The sequence below is a fragment of the Electrona antarctica genome, assembly GCF_951216825.1.
Source record: "Electrona antarctica genome assembly, chromosome: 19".
Lineage (NCBI taxonomy): Eukaryota > Metazoa > Chordata > Actinopteri > Myctophiformes > Myctophidae > Electrona > Electrona antarctica.
The window spans coordinates 9,058,458-9,081,299 of NC_136800.1; the positions used below are offsets into that span (position 1 = coordinate 9,058,458).

General features: G+C 42.5%; 1 protein-coding gene and 1 long non-coding RNA gene across 2 annotated transcripts; one reads left to right on the top strand and one right to left on the bottom strand.

Annotated features, from left to right (window-relative positions):
- LOC306942978 lies at positions 1-14,432 on the bottom strand. Its single transcript, XR_013792363.1, has 3 exons — positions 14,293-14,432; positions 1,646-1,742; positions 1-66 (listed from the first exon to the last, which is right to left on the bottom strand). It is a non-coding gene; the product is annotated as an uncharacterized lncRNA (long non-coding RNA).
- LOC306942976 (transmembrane 6 superfamily member 2-like) lies at positions 10,960-18,559 on the top strand (the record flags this gene model as incomplete). Its single annotated transcript, XM_079529179.1, has 10 exons — positions 10,960-11,051; positions 11,613-11,716; positions 11,829-11,926; positions 13,541-13,644; positions 14,721-14,803; positions 14,998-15,122; positions 15,885-15,986; positions 16,894-16,986; positions 17,148-17,267; positions 17,422-18,559. 10 exons carry the CDS (start codon positions 10,960-10,962, stop codon positions 17,629-17,631), a joined length of 1,131 nt encoding a protein of 376 aa, XP_079385305.1. The 3' UTR covers positions 17,632-18,559.
- Between the last annotated feature and the right edge of the window lie 4,283 nt (positions 18,560-22,842).

A 22,842-nucleotide genomic window follows, 5' to 3' on the forward strand; every position in this document is an offset into this window, starting at 1 on the left:
GTGTGTGTGTTGTATGTGGGTATCCAGTGCTGCAGCTACATGTAGAAATGTAGACGGCAGACATTCCTGGAAATAATCACATGAGAAAAGAAAAATATTAAGGCAAAACAAATCCGAACAACAGTCTTCTGATCGCTACGGTACAAGATACAAACCCAATCATCGCGGTTTTGTTTTTGCTTCTTTTCTCCAATAACTGAAGCCCACATACAAATATTTCTTGTGATCCAATGCACTAATAAGTAAAGCTACTATAGAGAGCTGTTCAATCTGTGGGTTCACCCTCCTTTACTTTTTCAGGGCTAAAATGGATCCTTTTAATCTCCTTGGCGACAAATTTCCATGCCATTATGGAAACCACCAGGCTGAAGAAGACAATGCCCCAGGAGACTGAAACCACCAGGCTGAAGAAGAAAATGCCCCAGGAGACTGGGTGGATGCCAAAGTAGAAGACATGTGCCATGTTCTGCACAAGATGAGAGACGGAGGATGTGCAGAGAAGTCTGTGTCTTAGAACAACACTAGTAAAAGAAAGGCTGGCTCCAATGAAAAGCGCTGTTGTTGTCACTTATTGTCTCTCTGCTATTGAGGCTAATCAAGGTGTCAATCCTCCAATTTGTCAGATTTGGATTACACCTGTCTGTCACTGTCACATAATTAATAATCCACTATACCAAGTCACTATACAAAGCAGCACACAACAAAAGGGAAAACAATGCCGGTTTATCTTCTTCTTCTTCTTTTTTGTTTGACCACCAGGTTAGTTGATGCAGATTGACCAGTAGTTTGACACCTGTTACATCTGTCCACAGACATTAACCAAGACAGTCAACTTAATACATCAGATATATAGTGGAAGACGAGAACACTAATATTTACCTCTAAGAATGACTTGCTCGTCCTCTGTCTACAGAGTCTCCATTTCAGATCAGAAGTCGAGAGAAAATTAAAGTGCGTTGTGGGGTCATGCGACAAAAAATGTGCCAAGAGATACGAAAATCCAAAAGGTTCTACAAGCTGTCAGAGGGTGCCTCTGACATTCAGTCAGGCAGCTCCTTCAGGACGACGGGCTCACTGTTGATGTATCCTTCTTGGGCATCCTGGGCTTGTCTGGTGTTTCCGCCAGCCAATGGAGGAAGGCAATGGTCAACATCGTAGTCCAATAGACGACGACCAGCGCGGTGCCGGCGATCACCATCCCCCATGTTACAGGGTGCAACTCAATCATGATCTTAGATATGAGCCATTTACCGTTTACCGTTGATCAACCCTGTCTGGAATACATAATCTGTGTTGCAGCAGCCTTGCTGTTCTCTCAGATATAATCCACAATCTAATGAAGGCTGAAGATATAAAACTGAAGTGTAATCCTGCTCCGTGCATAAGGACAGATGGCTGGTGTAACGCACAGGCGGACATTTAAACATACCGTCATGATTTACATATGTTGTACAATCATAGTTTTACTACCAGTAAAACGCCTAAGGGCGAGAAGCAAAAACAAATGCTGCCCATAATGTCATGACCAACATAGGGACATAAACTGAGGATCATTGGAAAAGGATGCTGAGAGAGTTTCATTTGGTGGGAAGTGAATCCATTATGTTAATAACAGATGAACCATATTCAAGCCCTGACGTCTTACCATGTAAGCAAGCTTTGAAGCGTCTCATCGGCTACGTTGTGTGTGTGTGTTGTATGTGGGTATCCAGTGCATGTAGAAATGTAGACGGCAGACATTCCTGGAAATAATCACATGAGAAAAGAAAAATATTAAGGCAAAACAAATCCGAACAACAGTCTTCTGATCGCTACGGTACAAGATACAAACCCAATCATCGCGGTTTTGTTTTTGCTTCTTTTCTCCAATAACTGAAGCCCACATACAAATATTTCTTGTGATCCAATGCACTAATAAGTAAAGCTACTATAGAGAGCTGTTCAATCTGTGGGTTCACCCTCCTTTACTTTTTCAGGGCTAAAATGGATCCTTTTAATCTCCTTGGCGACAAATTTCCATTCCATTATGGAAACCACCAGGCTGAAGAAGACAATGCCCCAGGAGACTGGATGGATGCCAAAGTAGAAGACGTGTGCCATGTTCTGCACAAGATGAGAGATGGAGGATGTGCAGAGAAGTCTGTGTCTTAGAACAACACTAGTTCAAAACTGGTAAAAGAAAGACCGGCTGGCTCCAATGAAAAGGGCAGAGTTGTTGTCACTTATTGTCTCTCTGCTATTGAGGCTAATCAAGTTGACAGATTTGGATTACACCTGTCTGTCACTCACACAATTAATAATCCACTATACCAAGTCACTATACAAAGCAGCACACAACAGCACACCCTTCTTCTTTTTTGTTTGACCACCAGGTTAGTTGATGCAGATTGACCAGTAGTTTGACACCTGCTACATCTGTCCACAGACATTAACCAAGATAGTCAACTTAATACATCAGATATATAGTGGAAGACGAGAACACTAACATTTACCTCTAAGAATGACTTGCTCGTCCTCTGTCTGCAGGGTCTCCATTTCAGATCAGAAGTCGAGAGAAAATTAAAGTGCGCTGTGGGGTCGTGCTATTAAAAATGTGCCAAGAGATACGAAAATCTGATCTAAACACCAAAAGGTTCTACAAGCCGACATTCAGTCAGGCAGCTCCTTCAGGACGACGGGCTCACTGTTGACGTATCCTTCTTTATTAACTCGGGGCATTCTTCTTCTTTCCTCTTCCGCCAACCGAGGAAGGCATAGGTCAACACCATAATTAAATAGCCGATGACCAGCGTGGTGTTGACGATCACGGTCACCAACGTTACAGGGTGCAACCCAAACATGATCTTAGAGAGCCATTTACCGTTTACCGTTGATCAACCCTCTCTGGAATACATAATCTGTGTTGCAGCCTTGCTGTTCTCTCAGATATAAATCTAATCTAATCAAGGCTGAAGATATAAGACTGAAGTGTAATCTTGCTCCGTGCATAAGGACAGATGGCTGGTGACTGTGTAAAGCACAGACAGACATTTAAACATACCGTCATCATTTACATATTAATACATAAACTGAGGATCATTGGAAAAGGATGCTGAGAGAGTTTAATTTGGTGGGAAGTAGTTAGGTAAAGTTATCTTAAATTGTGGCAAATCTGCAAAAAAAATGCTTACCACCAGCTTTCTTCACAGATGTGTTCATAAAGGTGTCTACTATCAGAAAAATGTGTTCCAACCCAACTCCCGGCTTGGGAAACTTTGTGACAGCTGCTGAAAGTTGGGGTACCATTATCAACCAATATAAGGCAAAAAGTTCCACATTACATTATACTTTAAGTAGCATGTCAAACTAGGGGTTTCTCATGATGCTGAATCCATTCCAAGCATTAGTTTTGCACGAAAATACTTCTTGGGCTAAATTCGGCCATAGCTTCATCACATTTGTGATGACGGCTATGGGCATTTCTAGGCAAAGGAGTGTTTTTTGTGCAAAACTAATGCTTGCAATAGATTCAGCATCATGAAAACCCCCTAGTTTGACACGTCACATGCTACTTAAAGTATAATGAAATTTGGAACTTTTTGCCTTATATTGGTTGATAATGGTACCCCAACTTTCAGCAGCTGTCACAAAGTTTCCCAAGGGAGTTGGGTTGGAACAAATGTATCTGTGATAGTAGACACCTTTATGAACACATTTGTGAAGAAAGCTAGTGGTAAGCATTTGTTTTGCAGATTTGCCACAACCTAAGATAACTTTACCTAACTAAAGTGAATCCATTATGTTAATAACGGAGCTAGATGAACCATATTCAATCCCTTATGTTTTATACCTTGAAAAGCGAGCTTTGAAACGTCTCATCAGCTATGTTGTGTGTGTTGCAGCTACATGTACATGTAGAAATGTAGAAGGCAGACATTTCTGGAAATAATCACAAGAAAAGAAAAATATGAAGGAAAAACAAATCCAAACTAGAAAAAGTGCCCTTCTGGGCACAGGTCTCCACCAGGAGGATATAGGAGTGTGTGTGATGTTTGGCAAAATGTGTTTTTTTTTTGAGGAAATGCAGAGTCAGATCACTCATAGCATCTCTGAGGATAGAATTCTGGATGAGCAGGACATCCAAAACGGGCCACTCGATCCTGAAAACTTTGGAAGGCAATCTTAGCCAATCAGTGTATAATCTGAGAAATCCAACAGACTCGTCTTGATCACATGACTACAGAGATCATGTGTACCGATTTGCGTGCGATTTGGATGAAATCTGTGCGACTAACATAAACAATGTGTTTTGCAGAAATCGGCCTCATGGTGGCGCTATAACCGGCAGATGTGGAGAGATGCAGGGAAAATGTTTTTCCATGGTCTCTAGGGAGTGCGCATACATAAGTTGTATACAGATCGATGCAGTTATAGGTAAAAACAGGAATTGCCCTGTTATAGCGCCACCGTGAGGCTGATTTGGAACAAAATTAGTGGCATGTCGTCCGCGGCCTAGTGGAAATGTGCGTGTATAATTTCACAGAAATTGCACACTGTGTTTTTGATTTGTGGCATTTTGTTTCTTAACGGACCAATCATGTGAGCTTTGGAAGCCAATCTTAGCCAATCAGGATGGAAGATGGTGCAGATCCGTGTTGATCACATGACTATGGAGATAGTGTATACCGAATTGTGTGATAAAATGTGTACGAGTAATCTACAGAAATGTGTTTTGCCTAAATCGGCCTCATGGTGGCGCTATAACAGGCTGTTGAGGAATATTTGGGGCAGAGGTTCGTCGTTGGGATCCAGGGAGTGTGTGCGCAAAGTTTGGCATGGATCGGGCCAACGGTGCCGGAGATTAGCTGGTAACGGACGGACGGAAGGACGGACGGACACACACACGGACGGAGTGCAAAACATACTCTCTCCCCATGCCTTCGGCCTGGTGGAGACAACAACACTCTTCTGATCGATATACGGCACAAGATACATACCAATCAGTCTTTTTCTTCCACATAAATTCAAACTGGGGGTTCAACCTCTTTTTCATGGCCACTTGTAATCCTTTTAACCTGTTTGGCGACAAATAGCCATTCCATTAAGGAAACCACCGTGCCGGCGACGACAATGCCCCAGGTGACTGGGTGGATGCCAAAGTAGAAGATGTGTGCCCCCATGTTCTGCACACGATGAGAGACGGAGGATGTGCAGAGAAGTTCGTGTCTTATAGTTCAAAACTGGTAAAGCAAAGACCGGCTGGCTCCAATGAAAAGGGCAGGGTTGTTGTCAGTTGTTGTCTCTCTGCTATAGAGGTGCTACTTATATGAGGCAGTGTATTGTTGTAATCCTTTAGTTCAAATAGATCTGGATTACACCTGTCTGTGGTGTCAGCATGAAGACAATTCATAATCCACTATACCAAGTCACTATACAAAGCAGCATAAACCAAAGGGAAAATAATGCTGGTTTATCAGATTGTTTTGTTTTGTTTGTTTGTTTGACCAGTTTGTTTGTTAGTTCATGCAGATTGACCAGTAGTTTGACACCTGTTAACAGTTACATCTGATTGACCAGTAGTTTGACACCTGTTAACAGTTACATCTATCTGTCCACAGACATTAACCAAGACAGTCAATTTAATACATCAGGGGCTATATCTTGCGCCACCCCTTAACCCTTATCCCTAAACCGATTTGCCATTTTTTCCTATTTTAAAAAAACCTTTTAAACCATTTCAAATAGCTGATCTACAAGCTCACAACGTGTAGATATAGATCGGCTAGTTGAACCATTTTTCAATGATTTTCGAAAAAATGGCAAATAAGTTTAGGGATAAGGGATACGGGTGGCGCAAGATGGAGCCCCAGATGTATCTAATAGTGGAAGATGAGAGAACACTAACATACATTTACCTGCAAGAATGACGTGTGCTCGTCCTCTGTCCCCAGGGTCTCCCTTTTCAGATCAGAAGTTGAGAGAAAAACGAGTGCGTTGTTGTGGGGTCATGCGATTAAAACTGTGCCAAGAGATACAAAAATCTGATCTAAACACCAAAAAGGTCCTACAAGCTGTCAGTCCGGTTCAGTCAGGCAGCTCCTTCAGGACTACGGGCTTACTGCTGTCTTATCCTTCTTGGGCATCCTGGGCTTGTCTTCTGGCTGCGACATCCAACTGGCGAAGGCATTGGTGGACATCCAAGTCCAATAGAAGATGGTCAGCGTGGTGTTGACGACCACGATCCCCAACGTTAGAGGGTGAATAATCATTATCTTAGATATGAGCTACTATAGCCTTCTGCATAGTGTAGGCTGCGCTGTCTGAGTGACCACCAGATCATATAGAGCCTGGGTGACTAATCTCTCTCATGCCTCCTTTAATTGCTTTTTAATCTAATAGCCTTATAGCCCTAAAGCTTTTTACGTGGTATAACCGCTCACCATATTTGTTCACTAGAGGCGCACACTTTATTGACACAGTGCATAGCTCACACTGTTGTTGTGCATGGTCAGTACATGCTTTAGTTGTCTGAAACAAGAAACAATAGGCTATATCCTGACAGGATGATGGTTTAATATGAGACATACTTGTTAAGAGAATAACTGGGTTCCGTCTTATTTATATAATTATATATATATATAATATATAAGTGTAAGTGTAGCGGTCAGGGCACCTAGGCTGCTAAACTAGCCTGACGGCGTGTCGCGGGTTTGACTCCCGATCCCGACAACCTTTTCCGCATCTCTCTCCCCATACTGTACAGTGTACACTATCTAATAAAAGGCAGAAAAAGCCCCCAAAAAAAAGATAAGAAAATCAGATCTAAACACCAAAAGGTCCTCCAAACTATCAGAGGGTGCCTCTGACGTCCAGTCACGGAGCTCCTTCAGGACGTCGGGCTCACTGCCTTCCTGGGCTTGTCTACTGGCTGCGCCATCCAACTGACGAAGGCATTGGTGGACATCCAAGTCCAATAGAAGACGACCAGCGTGGTGCCGGCGATCACGATCCCCCACGTTAGAGGGTGCATCTCAAACATAATCTTAGATATGAGCTACTATAGCCTCCTGCATACTGTAGGCGGCTCTGTCTGACTGTACATATAGTTAACTAATCTCTCTCATGCCTCCTTTTCTTTTTATCTAATAGAGGGTATGCGCATGCTTAAAGTGAATGGCACATCGAGTGGCAAATCGAGTGGCAAAGCAACATGCAAAGTGAATTTAACATTGTTTAATGTTGTTTAATGCAATCAGATAGGACTTTTCTGTTTGGATGTATGGGCTGTCAAGGCCAGAAAGTAGTGTTTTGCCACTCAGTAGGCATTCCTGCATAACTTCCTGGTTTGATGATGATGTCACTTGCATACTCTCTATAGCCCTAAAGCTTTCTATGTAAAACCCCCCCCACCATATTTGTTCACTCTCATATAGAAGTGGGTAAATAGAGGCACACACTTTATTGACACTGGTGTTGTGGTCAGTGCATGCTTTATGGTTGTCTAAAACAAGAAACAATATATCATACAGACAGTCTGAAGAAAAATACTATAATTATGTATTCCTGGAATACATAATCTGTGTTCCAGCCTAGCTGTTCTCTCAGATATAATCCACAATTTAATCAAGGCTGAAGATATAAGACTGAAGTGTAATCTTGCTCCGTGCATAAGGACAGATGGCTGGCTCTGTGTAAAGCACAGACAGACATTTAAACATACCATCGTCATTTGGGTCGGCGGTGGCTCAGGGGTAGAGTGGCTGGATGGAAACCACAAGGTTGCCAGTTCGAACCCGGGCTCCCCCAGAGTTTGTGTCGAAGTGTCCTTGAGCAAGACTCTGAAGTCCGAACCCCTAATTCACTCTTCGCTAAGTCCCACCCAAGCCCGTTGTTGGCCAATACCACGTTAGCGACGGTTACTAAGGTAGGATACTGGTCACGCTTGCATGCTGGTCAAATACCTGGCTCTCATAGACTTCCATTGTAACGGGGAAACAGCTCTCAAAGTCAGTCAGTTAGCACATAAGCGAACACAACAAAAGCTGATTCTGACAGTTTATGACATCAGGAAAACTCATGCCGTTTTATTTTCGTCTTTTGATAGATTTATAAAGTAACTATTTTGGTTGGAGATATACAGTGAAGCGGTTCTGGTGTTCCCAACTCTCGTTTGTAAACAAGTCGCCATGCTGTTTGAGATGCACCCAGCTGCAGTCCCAGACATTTCTCCTAAAGTGTCTCCCTCAAACGCGTCCAAAATTGTGTATGATGTTTGCGACAAGTGGACGAGATCAAATACATTTGTTTACATCCAACGGCCTGGATGGAAGGCTGAGACCGAGGCTACTTCAGAAGTGGGTGTACAGATTTGGACCGTTTGGATCGGATCGTTTTGTAGGTAAACCGGAACTTCTTTCCACACAAACTTGTCAGGGTTGCCAGGTCTGCTTATTTCCCGCTACTTTTGGCTTAAGGCTAATAATTAGTGTATGTAATACATTACCAAAACATTAATTATCATAGACATAGGCCTACATAGTATTTATAATGATTATATATGGTCATATTATTGTGTTTGTTTTGGCTTGTTTTTCTTGATTTGGCTTTAAGAGTTGGCTTGTTTTTGGAGGTGGGTTGGCTTATTTCTCTCACACAATGTGGCAACACTGAAGTCAAAACAAAAACAAGACAAGTTGACATTTTTTATTAAAAATAAAACAGCATGAGTTTTCCTGATGTCATAAACGGTCAGAATCAGCTTAGTGTTCTAAAAGAGTGACTTTGAGAGCTGTTCCCCCGTTACAATGGAAGTCAATGAGAGCCTATTTTTATTTCTAATATGTACTATTAAACTGCACAACGGAGCGAAATAATTCATGGAACGGACTAGTTTGCTCATAACAAGGTAAGAAAACAAACCCTCTTTCTGAGGTCCACACATGCTGTAGGCCTACAGCAAATATATTTATTGACACTGCTTAAACATTTTGACCAGCATTGCAAGCGTGACCAGTATCCTACCTTAGTAACCGTCGCTAACGTGGTATTGGCCAACAACGGGCTTGGGTGGGACTTAGCGAAGAGCTAATTGCTCCCGATGTGCTGGTGGTTCCTTGCATGGTCTCTGCCGCCATCGGTGTATGAATGTGTGTGTGAATTGATGCACAATCTATGTAAAGCGCCGCTATATAAATGCACCATTTACATATTAATATATGTTGTACAATCAGAGTTTTACTACAATTGAACTCTAGTCCTTGTTGAATGCATATCTTGTATCCACAATAAGAGTCATCATTGTTTTACTCATGTGATAAAATGTTATGATCACTGAGGGAGTGGAGAGGCTAGGAAATAGTATCAGGACCATGCTTAGGAATGTGACAGTTCTCATTTTCACCAGTAGATGTCATGTCAAACCCATTAGCAATAGCATAGGGTGTTTTTTCCAATGGACACTATTGCAGTTATATCATAAAATAGGATGCTTTCACGTAAGTATTTACAGAACATTTGGGCATAACATCCATGAATTGTTTTGTGCTCATAATACACAAACAATACTTAATAGACCAACGCTCTATCTCAAAGCAGGGATTTGAGATATCCCCATAGAGATTTGTACATTTTTCCCCATAGAAAAATGTACAAATCTCATTTCTCATTTTTCTCTCATTTCTCCCCATAGAGATTTGTACAAATATCAATTATTTTAAGCCTAGAATCAAGCCATGCAGGATCCTGGTGATTCCTGACCATAAACCTCTCCCCCACTCCAAATGACCGGAACTACTTAATATTCACAAAACCAGACCAGAACTCCCACCACGGGACTCAATCAATTAATACCTTTGCAACCACTATATTAATGGCAGGTATTTCCTACAACAGCTTTAAGTCCAAAAATCAGAACCAACCCTTAAACAATTGATATTAAAGGGGACAGCGCCCTCAATACCCTCATACGTGTCTAACTGCTTCTCCAAAGACAGTGACGGCAACAATTAACACTAGAGGGAGCCACCATGATGTGGTAACACAGACATAACAAACATGGGAACAATTCTCATTCTACTACTCTGCCACCAAAATGTGGAACCGATTTGAGTGAAATTTGGATACAATTATTCTCCATCCATCTTCAACCGCTTATCCGTAGTCGGGTCACGGGGGAATGCGAATGAAAATAAAAGCCGAGGCTACTGACAGACAGACAGACACACACGCACGCACGCACGCACGCACGCACGCACGCACGCACTCTCGCACGCCTCGCCTCTTATGTCATCATCAGTGGTAACTGTCCACCTGAAGCACAGAGTGAGAAGACAGTACTATAGTACCATCGTATAAGTGGGGTGAAGTGTTATAATAATAAACAAATGTATATTCACTTCAATGTATTTATGTCCACTATATAGCCTACTGTTTTCAAATAATTAGAAATAGCCTATCTCTGCCTGCTATACCAGGCCAAATGAGTGACTGTCAATATGAATGTGTTGGTGTACAGAGCATTTACATGGCCATGTCAGGCCCTTGATCAGTGACAGGCCTACTGTAGGCCCAATAGCCAACAGCAGTGTTGTTTATTTTGTCAACCTTAATGCCTAGGAGAGTGTCACTGATGATGCGACGGCCCCTGCAGTGACAAACATGAGTGAAATGAGAAACTCTCCCCCGTGTTCAAAGTCGGTGACCTTTGAAACCTGCAGATAGTGAATGCATTGACGCATGCGTCTGCCTGGAGCAAAATGCCCCACAACTAATCACGGAATCTGGAAAGTAGACCTATGGAATACGGCTGACACTCCCTTTGCTTTTCATCACCGTCTTTGCTGTATAGAGGAGGATACGAACCTGTAATATGCTTCCGATCACAACCCGAACTGTTTAAGACGACTGCAGTTCACTCTCGTGTCTGGATATTTGATTTATTTCCCTCGGCTGACAGGTCCAGTGATAGTAAAACTGTGGAAGATGTGGCCACCGGTTGAACTATTAGTTTTTCTGCTCTCTCCCCTGGCCCCAGGAGTTCTGTACACAATGAACAATGTTCCTCTGCTTCAGGAGTAAGTGAACACTATTTTACTCTTTTTCATGTTCTATAGTAGCCATACACGTGTTTTATGACCATACCTAGAGGGAAAAAGACCCTTTTAATTTCAAGGACGAGCAATTTGATGTCTTAGGCCAACATACCCCATTTTATTATCATCTCTGCATGGGACCCTAATCTGAGGAGAGTTGATTAGTTTTTAGACCTAAATAGGTTCTGTTTGGTCTTTTGGTACTGTCGGTATAGTACAGTAAGTAAGCGTGAGGCAGCTTGATGTACAAGTACACCGGGACTTACCCCCAATCCAACCCTTGATGCTGAGTGTCAAGCAGGGAGGCACTGGGTCCCATTTTTAGAGTCTTTGGTATGACCCAGCCGGGGATTCTGTTATAAAATTCACACAGTGTTAACAAATAAAGTGTGGAAAAGCCACCACGACCAAAAGGCATGCACCCCTTAACTGTATGAATGAAGGAGGGGGGGTTGAACTGTGTAGGTTAAGTTTGCTCATTGATGTCCTTCTGTACAGTGACATAGATGAGTTGTGTTATATTAATTATACTGTATTCCTCAGACCCTTGCCTATCCTGGGAATGGGAATGTTCGTCCTGGGTTCAGTAGTGCTCCTGCTGCTCCTCACTGTACGACACAGGAAGAACGTTGACCCCCTATTCTATGGTACAGTATAGCTGCAGTGCACAATACAATCATCAGTGTTCATTTAAAGAGTGTACAAAATGGATAACAAAAAAGATGGATCCATAACGTTTCCTTCATTCTTGTGGCCCAGTGTTCGCAGCGTTCTCCTTCACCTGCTTAGTGGGCCTCACCAACGCTCTGGAGCAGGATGGGTACATATCTGGTTTCATGGGCTTCTACCTGAAGAAGGTAAATTATAAATCTTTGCCATTGTTTCGCTGACCTCAGGCCCTGATGTCAAAGCTTACAGTAACAGTATATTCCCCGAATGTACAATTATTTCTCTGTCTCTCTGTCTTTCAAATGTCTGGTGGGCTGCCTTGTGTCTAAACACCCGCTTGACAGAGAAACTCAACTTCTCTGTTCACTGTTCGACCCCAATAAAACCAAAATAAGTCTCTTGAAGTTGCAATCCGGGACTTATTTTAATGAAGAACATTTTCCAATCAGTATGGTAGAGTATGTTAATACAATATGAATTAATACATTTTCAGTAATTGGAGGTGGTATGCCTACTCGTCCATTGAGACATTGTCGGATAGTAGCCCTGCCTGGAGCTCATATAAGCGCAATCTCCCCTGGACAATTTAAGCCGAGATTGGATGAGCAGTATAGAAATTCCTGTGTAGGACATAGGAGATACGGATTAAAAGATAAAGTTAGATAAAGTATAAAGATAAAGTATATATAGATATAAGCTCCATAAACGGCCATAAAGAGCGCCTGTCTGCAATTTGGTTGGTGAAGACCTTATGTGCTGTCCAGCACAAAGAGGATTAAGTAGGTAAGCAAGTGGTCTCATGGGTTCGATCCCGGGTATGACTAGCACGGCTTGGGTGCGGCAAGTTGGGCGGGAAGTACTGGGATTGTTACGGGGACAGACTCCCGCGTGTTACTGGCTGATAGCGACAATAAGCCACTCCTGACCTCCTAGTAAGAGAAATCTATGAAAATCTGGGAACTAAATCGTTACCAAGAAATTTCTTCAACAATCTGTTTCTAAAGGTGTCTAATAACATAAACTAAAAGTTTGAAATTCAACTCCTGTGGGAAATTGAGTTATTAGCATAATATGTGACCATACCCTTAATATCCTATATAAGACAAAAAAGTCCAAATTTCAACATTCTTTAAGTAGCATGTGACATATGAAACTAGGGGGTTTTCATGATTCTGAATCCATTCCAAGCATTAGTTTTGCACAAAAAACACTCGGGAGGAAAACGGCCTTACAAACGTGATGAGGTCAGCACATTTGGTCAAGTGGATATGGCCTAATTTAGCCCAAGGAGTGTTTTTTGTGCAAAACTAATGCTTGGAATGGATTCAGAATCATGAAAACCCCCTAGTTTCATATGTCACATGCGACTTTTTTGCCTTATATAGGATGTTAAGGGTATGGTCACATATTATGCTAATAACTCACTTTCCCACAGGAGTTGAATTTCAAACTTTTAGTACATGTTATTAGACACCTTTAGAAACACATTGGTAAAGACATTTCTTGGTAAATATTTACTTCCCAGATTGGTCAAATACCTGATAAAATGCCCTTACTATCCGTCTTCTAGCTTGCCAAAATAAATGACCCCCACATTATTTTTGATGTAAATAAATTATACTTTTTACTGCTCCTAGTATTGATGATCTCTTGTATGTATAGTATATGTCTTGAGGAATTGAATACACAGGACAATGGAAACAATTAAGCTCTCAGGGCTTTTGTGATATCTTTAGCATTATATTGTATTAACTGTACCTTTTTGCAAACTGTCAATCATCAATCCAAACTGTGTGCCACAGGGGGAGCCTCACCTGAAATCTGCCTATGCTGTGATGATGTGCTACTGGGAGGGCGTGGTTCACTTCCTCCTCTTCCTCACCATGATCCACCGCATGTTCAGCGAGTAAGCCGTTTACTAACTTTACTTCAAAATAGCTACAAGCTCACGTGTCGTGCGTCACTTTTGCAATGTGTTGTGAGCTTGTTACGAGCACGTGCAACATTTATTATTATTATTTGAGGGGCACGCTAGCCCCTCCTATGCCCAGCTTGAGTGTTTGTGTAAACACAAACATTGAAGACAAAAGTGAAGACGCAAATTGTGAATTGTGATTGGCACGGAATGAGATGTATGAATAAGATGATGTATGATGATAAGAGCGCCCCTCACTTCACACCCCCTGTGTAGCCTACACAGGGGGTGTACAAGTATGTGCACATCAAACTGCCTCACACTACAGAAACAGGAGCTAGGCTCCTTTCCTATGGGCCTTCATGGCTCGGCAAGGCTTACTTACTTTATAGCATGTACACACACACACACATACAAAAAAGACATTGTTCTAATTCACCAAAAGTCTTACACAGACTACATTGTATTGTATTTTACAGTTACTTGAAGAGCTTGAAGAGATTAAAGAGCTTGTGTATTTTGCAAATCAGAGGCTACACGGTCAATGCCACACAACAAACACACACACACAATAACACCCCATATCTGCACGGCGGCAGATGCAGCAGCAGCAGCAATAAACAATAATGTATGTCTTACCTGTATTTGGGAGAAAGTGCTATCCCTTTCCCCATGAATTAATCCAACCGGGCAATAGTTTATTAATTGAGTTTGCAACTCCCTCTCCAGCGCAAAAGTGAACAGAGGTGCAACCATTAACAGGTTCCTGTGTCACACAGTACCTGTTACAAAGGTTCCTACTACCTAAGCAACAGACAACCATATTACTCAAAACTCAACATCTATTTTATTAATTCCCCAAAGTTAAATACATTAATACATTAATAGATATAAAACTTTAAAATATATTTTTTTGCAAATAAACAACCAAACAAACAATCTCCCCCCACCACCAGTTGGTGCTGCATCGCCCTCAGCACCCCTCTTTCCGTGCCCCTGCAGGTACAGTAGCCTACTTGAGTAAATGTACTTCATAATGTAGTTTGTATTCTCTCCTCTCTGCGCAGGAAGTCCTATCGCAGCATGGGACTGTTGTGGGCGGGGTCCTTCATCGCCCAGCAACTCGTCTTCATCCCTGGAGTGGCGATTGGTGAGACACACACACACACACACACACACACACACACACACACACACACACACACACACACACACACACACACACACACACACACACACACACACACACACACACACACACACACACACACACACACACACACACACACACACACACACACACAGTGCCCCGGCCTGCCATTGATAATATTCTCATTCGTTCAGGTAAATATGGGTCTAACATTCGCCCGGCCTTCTGGAGGAACACCCCCTTCCTGTTGGTGCCCATCTGGGCAGCCTCCGTGCTCTTCAGTAGGCCCAGAGAGATGCCAATCATCACAGCAGACAAGGTGAGTTAGGGCACTGGTTCTCAAACAGTGGGTCGGGACCCATTTGTGGGGCACGGACCAATTTGTATGGGTCACAACACAAAACGTTCTTGTCCTACATTTAAAAAAGATATAATTTTTTTTACATTAAAAAAAGAAAAATACATAAAAAAATTATTCCATGAATAAAAATAAACTCAAATAATTAGCTGATCTACAAGCTCGCAACATGACGCGAGGCGCCATGTTGTGCTTATTTTCACTATAGGGTCCCGGGTGTCCCGGCTCGACTTGAAAAGTTTGGGAACCACTGTCTGTACTAGAGGAGTAGTTCATTTTAATTGTGGAGTCCTTGACAACCACTGTGTTATAGGACACACTATATGTGCTTTTTAAATAAGAAAAATAGGTTGTGGACCCAAAATACAGTATACATGTCAAAAGTAGGAATTAAAAGAATCCCCAAAAGGTAGCACATCCAAATGTTGTAGCACATTCCAAAAATGCAGCTGGACAAAGTCAAAACTCAACATTTCCACTTTTTCAATTGGCACACACACCAATAAACAAACGCTTATGTGTTTCAGCTTTGAGCCCCGATGAAGGCTCATCCATTGATTTGAATTTTTTTGATGTGCTATATACCTTTTGGGGATTTGTTCATTTCCTACTTGTGATATCTATGTACTGTGCTTTTGTCTTGGTTGGGCTTGGATTTACAGTGTCCCAAAGACACATGAAGCGTGTATGGATTATAACAGGATTTGTGTCTGTGTTGAGCAGGTGGCCGCGGAGCAGCAGAGAGGCCTGCTGTCTCGTCCCGTAGACCTGCTGCTGTCACTGATGCTGTTGGGGGCCATGGCCTTCACCGTGTTCAGAGGTTTCGTGAGTAAACGACACATGAAAGCCTTCTTTGCACCGCTACAGTATTTGACTCACAATAAGCCTTACAGTGAGGTATAGGCAGTTGGCACGCCAGACATTAGGCCTAGTGCAAAGATATAGAGAGAGCCATGGGGAGAGCATTTTTCATGCCAAAAAGTAGCTTTATTCTGAATGTTTCTGTCCAAACTAAAGTAACTCAAAATGCTGTGTTGTTAGAACAACTGGGCCCTCAAAAGTCCACATGGAAGGCTGTTTGAGGAAGAGCTCAAATCTTGAACCACGCCACATTCACAGCGGCAATCCAATCCTATTTCTCTTCACCGCTTGGTTTATTCAGCACTACACTAGCTAATAAAATAAATCCAATCTTCTTTCCTTTTAGGGGCCCCTTCCCCCCACTGTGATTCTGAGTCACCAAAAAAAAGACTGTTTCAGAAGCATTTCTTTCAGGCAACCTCCCCCGAACACCACGTTTGGTGTTGCTCTGCTCTTCACCATGTTTGCAAAACCCTATTGAACAAACAAATGATGTCGCTGGCTTTCACTCCTATCTGCTTGAACTAATCAAATCAATGATGAGCTCACTGTATGTTTTATCTGTCTGTCAGTCAGTCAGTCAGTCAGTCAGTCAGTCATGCATGTCTCTCGCTCACTCTTTCTTCAATTCAAAGGGGATTCATTGGAAACACATGTTTTGCATTGCCAAAGTGAAAAAAATAAAACTGATAAATGTACACTACAGTTGAAATATAGAATATAGGCCTAATAGAATAAATACATGTAGGGCTGCATGTGCCATATTACAACTTTGCAATGAAATATACAATGTAGAATACGTAAAAACTAACTTTTAAATACACTCTCTCTCTCCCCCTCTCCCTCTCTCTTGTCCCTCGCCGCGCAACAGGTGGTGATGGACTGTCCCCTGGATTACTGCTTCACCTATATCTACCAGTATGAGCCCTATCTCAAAGACCCTGTCGGATTCCCTAAGGTCACGGTGAGTCTGAAGACACACACACACACACACACACACACACACACACACACACACACACACACACACACACACACACACACACACACACACACACACACACACACACACACACACAGACGTACAGTATCCTAACCCTGCTCCTGGTTTATCGGTTGCTGTAGATGCTGTTATATCTGTTCTACGCCCTGCCTCTGCTGGCTGTCTTTATCTACGGTCTGAGGACGCCTGGATGCAGCTGGATGCTGGACTGGACACTCTTCTTTGCTGGTGCAGTGATTCAGGTACATGTGTTTCTTCAGATCATTTGCTCTTATAGTGTTAGATGCTGCGTGCTGTGAGCTCGTAAATGGGATAGATTTTCACTATTAGTTGTACCACAAAGTATAGGGCTTAAGTGACTAATTCTCCTCTCCTCTCCTCTCCTCCTCTCCTCAGACTCAGTGGTGCCACCTCGGGGGGTCTCTCCACTCTCGAACCCCCTTCACGTACAGGGTCCCTACAGACAAATGGTGGCCGATCTTCACCCTGAACGTCCTGTACGCCGTCGTACCCGCTCTGCTGGCCCTGCGGTGTCACTTCAGCCCCGCCTACTTCATGAAGGCCGTTCCTAAAGGCCAGACCAGCAACGACAAAAAGAAGAAATAAACCACACACACGCGCGCGCGCTGGCCCCACAGGATTGTCGAGGCTTCAGCCATGAAGACTGTTCTCGTGCTGTGTGACCCAGCTTAAGGTCACTGAACTGTCTTTCGTTGGCACACAAACTGCCTCAAACACAACATTTTTTAAACCCACGGCGAGCGCAGAGGAGAAATCTGCTGAACTCTTCAATTCTTTTTTTAAAAGCGCTGCTTCCTGACTCAACCGTTCCAAATCACTGTCACCTCGCTCAGCACTCCCTGCATGGACTCTATTGAACCCTGATAAAGGCTGTTTGTGTGGAGTTAAGGACCGTTCCACATGGCATCCAGCCTGGAAGTGCCGTATACACAGGGACCCATTTGCCATCTCATCCCCAGACAAATAACACTATAAACTTAGATCGCACACCCAACGCGGTTATTACAGAAATCCATCTGTGAGAGAACAATACTCAGCAATCCTACTGTTTGTGTTTTACACACAACTCGTCTCGTTTGAAATGCTTTACTCCCCCCCCCCCCCCTTTGTTTTTCATTGATCTAAATCTGCCTTGATCGATGAAAACTACTCACTGTATTGGACTTGGAATATGTGAATGTTGGAGATGCTCGGCATAACTTGAAGAATGTATATTGAATGATTGTGAAGCTGGATGACTATGTGGATTTGCTGATAAGGGAGATGATAAATGCAGTTTCACAACTTGGTTGTGGGTGAGGGGTTGATCAGGGAGAGAGACCCTCGACCTTCATGGTCTGTACATTCTATAAAATTATTGCTAATATTACATTTCAAGTGTATAAGCAATTTTAGTCTGTGTTTTCATCTTTTGTTTTGTGTAGTTTCTATGTATACTGTATATGGGATGCATTATATGAGTTTGCTGGGAAACTCATGGGTTTTGTTTTTGTTTGACATGTGAGAAAATAAATCCTATGCCCCTTAATGAACCCTTGCTTTTGGGTTGCTGTATTCAGGTCATGTCGCTCCCCTCCCCTCAAATTAACTCTTGTGTCATATACTGTACCATGTTCTTACCTTTAGACCTTAACAGACATTATTGATCTGATTGTGAAACACAGCTGGTTTCATTTTCCAGACAATTTAATGTTCAATCATCTGATTTAAATCCGTTGGATAATTGTTTGACTTGTAGTTGAGCAACATTTCGCAAGGAGTATCTACACACTAAACTTTGACTCGAGTATGGTGCGCAGTTGAGTACTTTGTCCACCACTCTGTCGGCCAGTGTCAGTGATAGTGCATTTTGTGTGACGGAGTAAACATTATTAGGCAATAGGACCTGATTCGTTGACACCGGTGATGTCACCATGACCCCTGTGGCCCAGTAAACTCTGCTCTTCCTGCCTGTGGGTGTCACGCTGATAAGAGTTGAACCCTGGATAGTGGCAGCCTGTCAGACATAGACATGAAAAGGTATGCCAGGGACCCCAAATAAGAGAACGCTGTTTTTCTTTTAACGGCTATAGCAGTGATTCTCAAACATTTTCATTCATGGGACCCCCAGTTTGATATGCATTAGGGCTATGGACATATGCACACATGGCATCAAAGCATGGTGTTGTGTGCTGGCACACTACACTCTGTCTTTCTTTTAGCTGTATTGTATTGTGTTTTTGTACGGACAGTGTTGGGTGCTAGCACATTGCACACATGGCATCAACGCATGGTGTTGTGTGCTGGCACACTACACACTGTCTTTCTTTTATCATTCATTTTTTAAGAGCCTGCCCAGGGACTACAGATGGAAACTAGAAAGAGTGCCCTTCTGGGCACAGGTCTCCACCAGGAGGATAGGATTGTGTGTGATGTTTGGCAAAATGTTTAGGAGTAATATAAACGTGTGTGTGTGTGTGTGTGTGTGTGTGTGTGTGTGTGTGTGTGTGTGTGTGTGTGTGTGTGTGTGACGCGACTTGGCCTGTTGTAGCGCCACCATGAGGCTGATTTGAAAACTGTCAAGTGGCATTTCTTCCTCAGCCTAGTAGTGGGAATAGGCATGCACAGTTTCACCGCAATTGGACACTGCGTTGCGGAGTTGTGGCGATTTGTACAAAACGGGCTACTCCTGAAAACTTTAGAAGCCAATCGTAGCCAATCAGGATGGATAATTATGCGAAATCAAACAAATCACATGATCACATGACTATGGAGAGCATGTGTACCGATTTGCGTGAAATTTGGATAAAATCTGAAGGAGTAATATTAGAAAATGTGTTTTACATATGTCGGCCTCCTGGTGGCGCTATAAAGAGCAGATGTGAAAAATTCCAGGCAAAGGTTTTTACTTGGCCTCTAGGGAGTGTGCATACATGGTTTTACACAGATCGGTGCAGTTATAGGTAAAAACACAAATCGGCCAGTTATAGCGCCACCATGAGGCTGAGTTGAAAATATTCAAGTGGCATTTCTTCCTCGACCTAGTGGGAATGTGCGTGCAAAATTTCACGGAAATCACACCATGTGTTCATGATTTGCAGCATTTTGTTTGAAACGGAGCACTCCTTTGAACTTTGGAAGCCAATCTTAGCCAATCAGGATGGAGTCTGAAAAATCTGAAAGACCCGTTTCGTTGAATGGCTCTAGAGAGACTGTGTACCAATTTGCGTAATGTTTGGACAAAATCTGTAGGTGTACTGTCAAAACATTTGTTTTGCACAAAGCGGCCTCCTGGTGGCGCTATAACAGGCCAATGTGAAAACTTTGGGGCAGAGGTTCAGCTCTGGCATTCAGGGAGTGTGTGTGCAGAGTATGGCTGCGATCAAGCCAACGGTGCCAGAGATTAGCTGTTCACAGACGGACGGACGGACGGACACACGGACACACGGACACACGGACGGACGGACGGAGTGCAAAACATACTCTCTCCCCATGCCTTCGGCCTGGTGGAGACAAATGCCTTCGGCCTGGTGGAGACAATTAGCTTTGGCTAACTCTGGTCCATTTACATTGAGGTGAAAACTGACATGTTGATTAATGAGCTTTGTCCCTGTCAAATAAATAAATAAATAAATAAATGGACCTACTATTTTGATCTCTGGGACCCCAATTTGCACTGTATCATCTGTGTTAGGGTCCCATTATAAAAACTAGATTGGTGCCCGTTGGGCACTGGCCTACTTAGAACGATGCAAGTTGGAAATGAATGCCCCACCCAGATATTATGTCTGTGCCCCTTTTATGCCCATATATGGAGTCCTTTAGGCATGCCCAAATATGGCGTTTATGCAGATGTCAGAATGCTGTCAGAAGAGGCCAGCTCCATATATGTAGTACCTGTTCCACCCATCTGTCTGTGTCCCTTTTATGCCCATATATGGAGATTTCTGTATCTGTGTCTCTGTGTCCCTTTAATCCTATATGTGGAGTTCTGTGTCAGGCATGCCCAAATATGGAGTATTGTGATGTTAGAACAGGCCAGCTCCATATATGGAGCATGGGCAGGGGCCCCGTCCAGAGCCCGGGCAGGGGCCCCGTCCAGAGCCCGGGCAGAGGCCTTTTTGGGGCGGTTCTGGACAACCGTGGGTCACAAGAGACATGGTGCATTTATAGATATTTATAGATATAGAGTTCTTGAAATTAAAATGAAAAAGGTTGATAATTACTGCTACAGAAAACAAACCCACATGCCTCACAGTTGTAAGGTTTTTACAGCTAGGTCAACATTCCAAAATTGTCATTATTTTTCCTTGGCTGACAGATACATGGTGTCATGAGTACTCTGGCTGGGGACATTGGAAATAGTTGACAGTAACCACATTTTGTTATGTTCACATTCACCTGCTGGGGGCACACTTTGGCATCAAAAATAGCAAAAGAAATGGCAGATATACAAGGTCACAACGTATCGCAATGCAAGGCGCCGTGAGTGAGCTTGTAGATCGGCTATTCTCGCCACGCAGTAAAACAGGGCTTGCACCAGGCAGTCACATGAGGAAATTGCTCCTTGTACCAGACAGGATAAAGTCATTGTTCACTGATCACACGGAGCACAATGAAGTGAAAGGCACAGAACAGAAAGCTGGCTGAATAAAGGGCGATCAGATAAAGACTATAGCTTCTGATTGGGTTTCTTGTGCTGGAGTGCCTCAGATAGAGACGATACAAATGACTGTGTGCGTCTGCACGTCATCTACTACTTCTCTGCCAAAAGAGAGAAGGATTACAGGCAAGCGTGAGGTTGTGTCCACAAGCAGTAATATACTGTGAATCTGTGATACATGCAGCAAAATAAATAATATGTTGTTAACTGACACCAAAGTAAAGACTGAAAAACTAACAATGTAAAACTAACTCAAATCCAAAGTAACTAAAATTAAATAGAATTGTAAAATTTGTTTTAGATTTTCCACCATCAGGATGTCATGTCTTTCATCCTACCTTTTATAAAAGCATCTATAAATAAGGCTTTCGTCCCAATACTTAAACAATTTACAATTTACAATTTAGGCATTTAGCAGACGCTCTTAATCCAGAGCGACTTACAATAAGCAAGAACAAAAAGCATGGGAATACATCACATATGTAAAAATGCATTTATCGCGAAACATGCGTAAGCTAAGAACGTGACTAGAACATATCTATATAATGACACTATACATATAAACTATAACTAGAACATATCTATATAATGACACTATACATATAAACTACACATATATGCTATACTATGCTGTACATATATACTATGAAGTGCTATGACTACATACAATGCACTTATTGTGCTGTCTACATGACATGCTATAAGTCTGTTTCAAATGCTATATAAGTCTAAGAAGTGCTGTCTAAGGGGGGTAGGGTAAGTGCTATGGGCCATGATGGAGTCTGAAAAGGTGGGTTTTCAGACTACGGCGGAAGATCGGGAGTGATGCTGCAGTTCTGATTGCAACGGGAAGTGCATTCCACAGTTTTGGGGCCAGAATTAAACTAATTAAGTAAGTTAAAAAAAACTAAGACTGAATAAAGTAATCTTAAAACTAGTAAATTCCTAAAACTACTAAAACTACTAACCTCATAAAATGATCTAAAGGGAAATTGAAACCAATCGCCAAACTAAATAGAGAAGAGAAATGAATGAATATACGCACATGTGCATTTTATTCCACCACTTTATTAAGAACGTAACACAACAGCAGGACAGGAAGTCATAAACTAAAGATTCATTTATACTCTGTCGTACGACCGTGACGCTTTGAA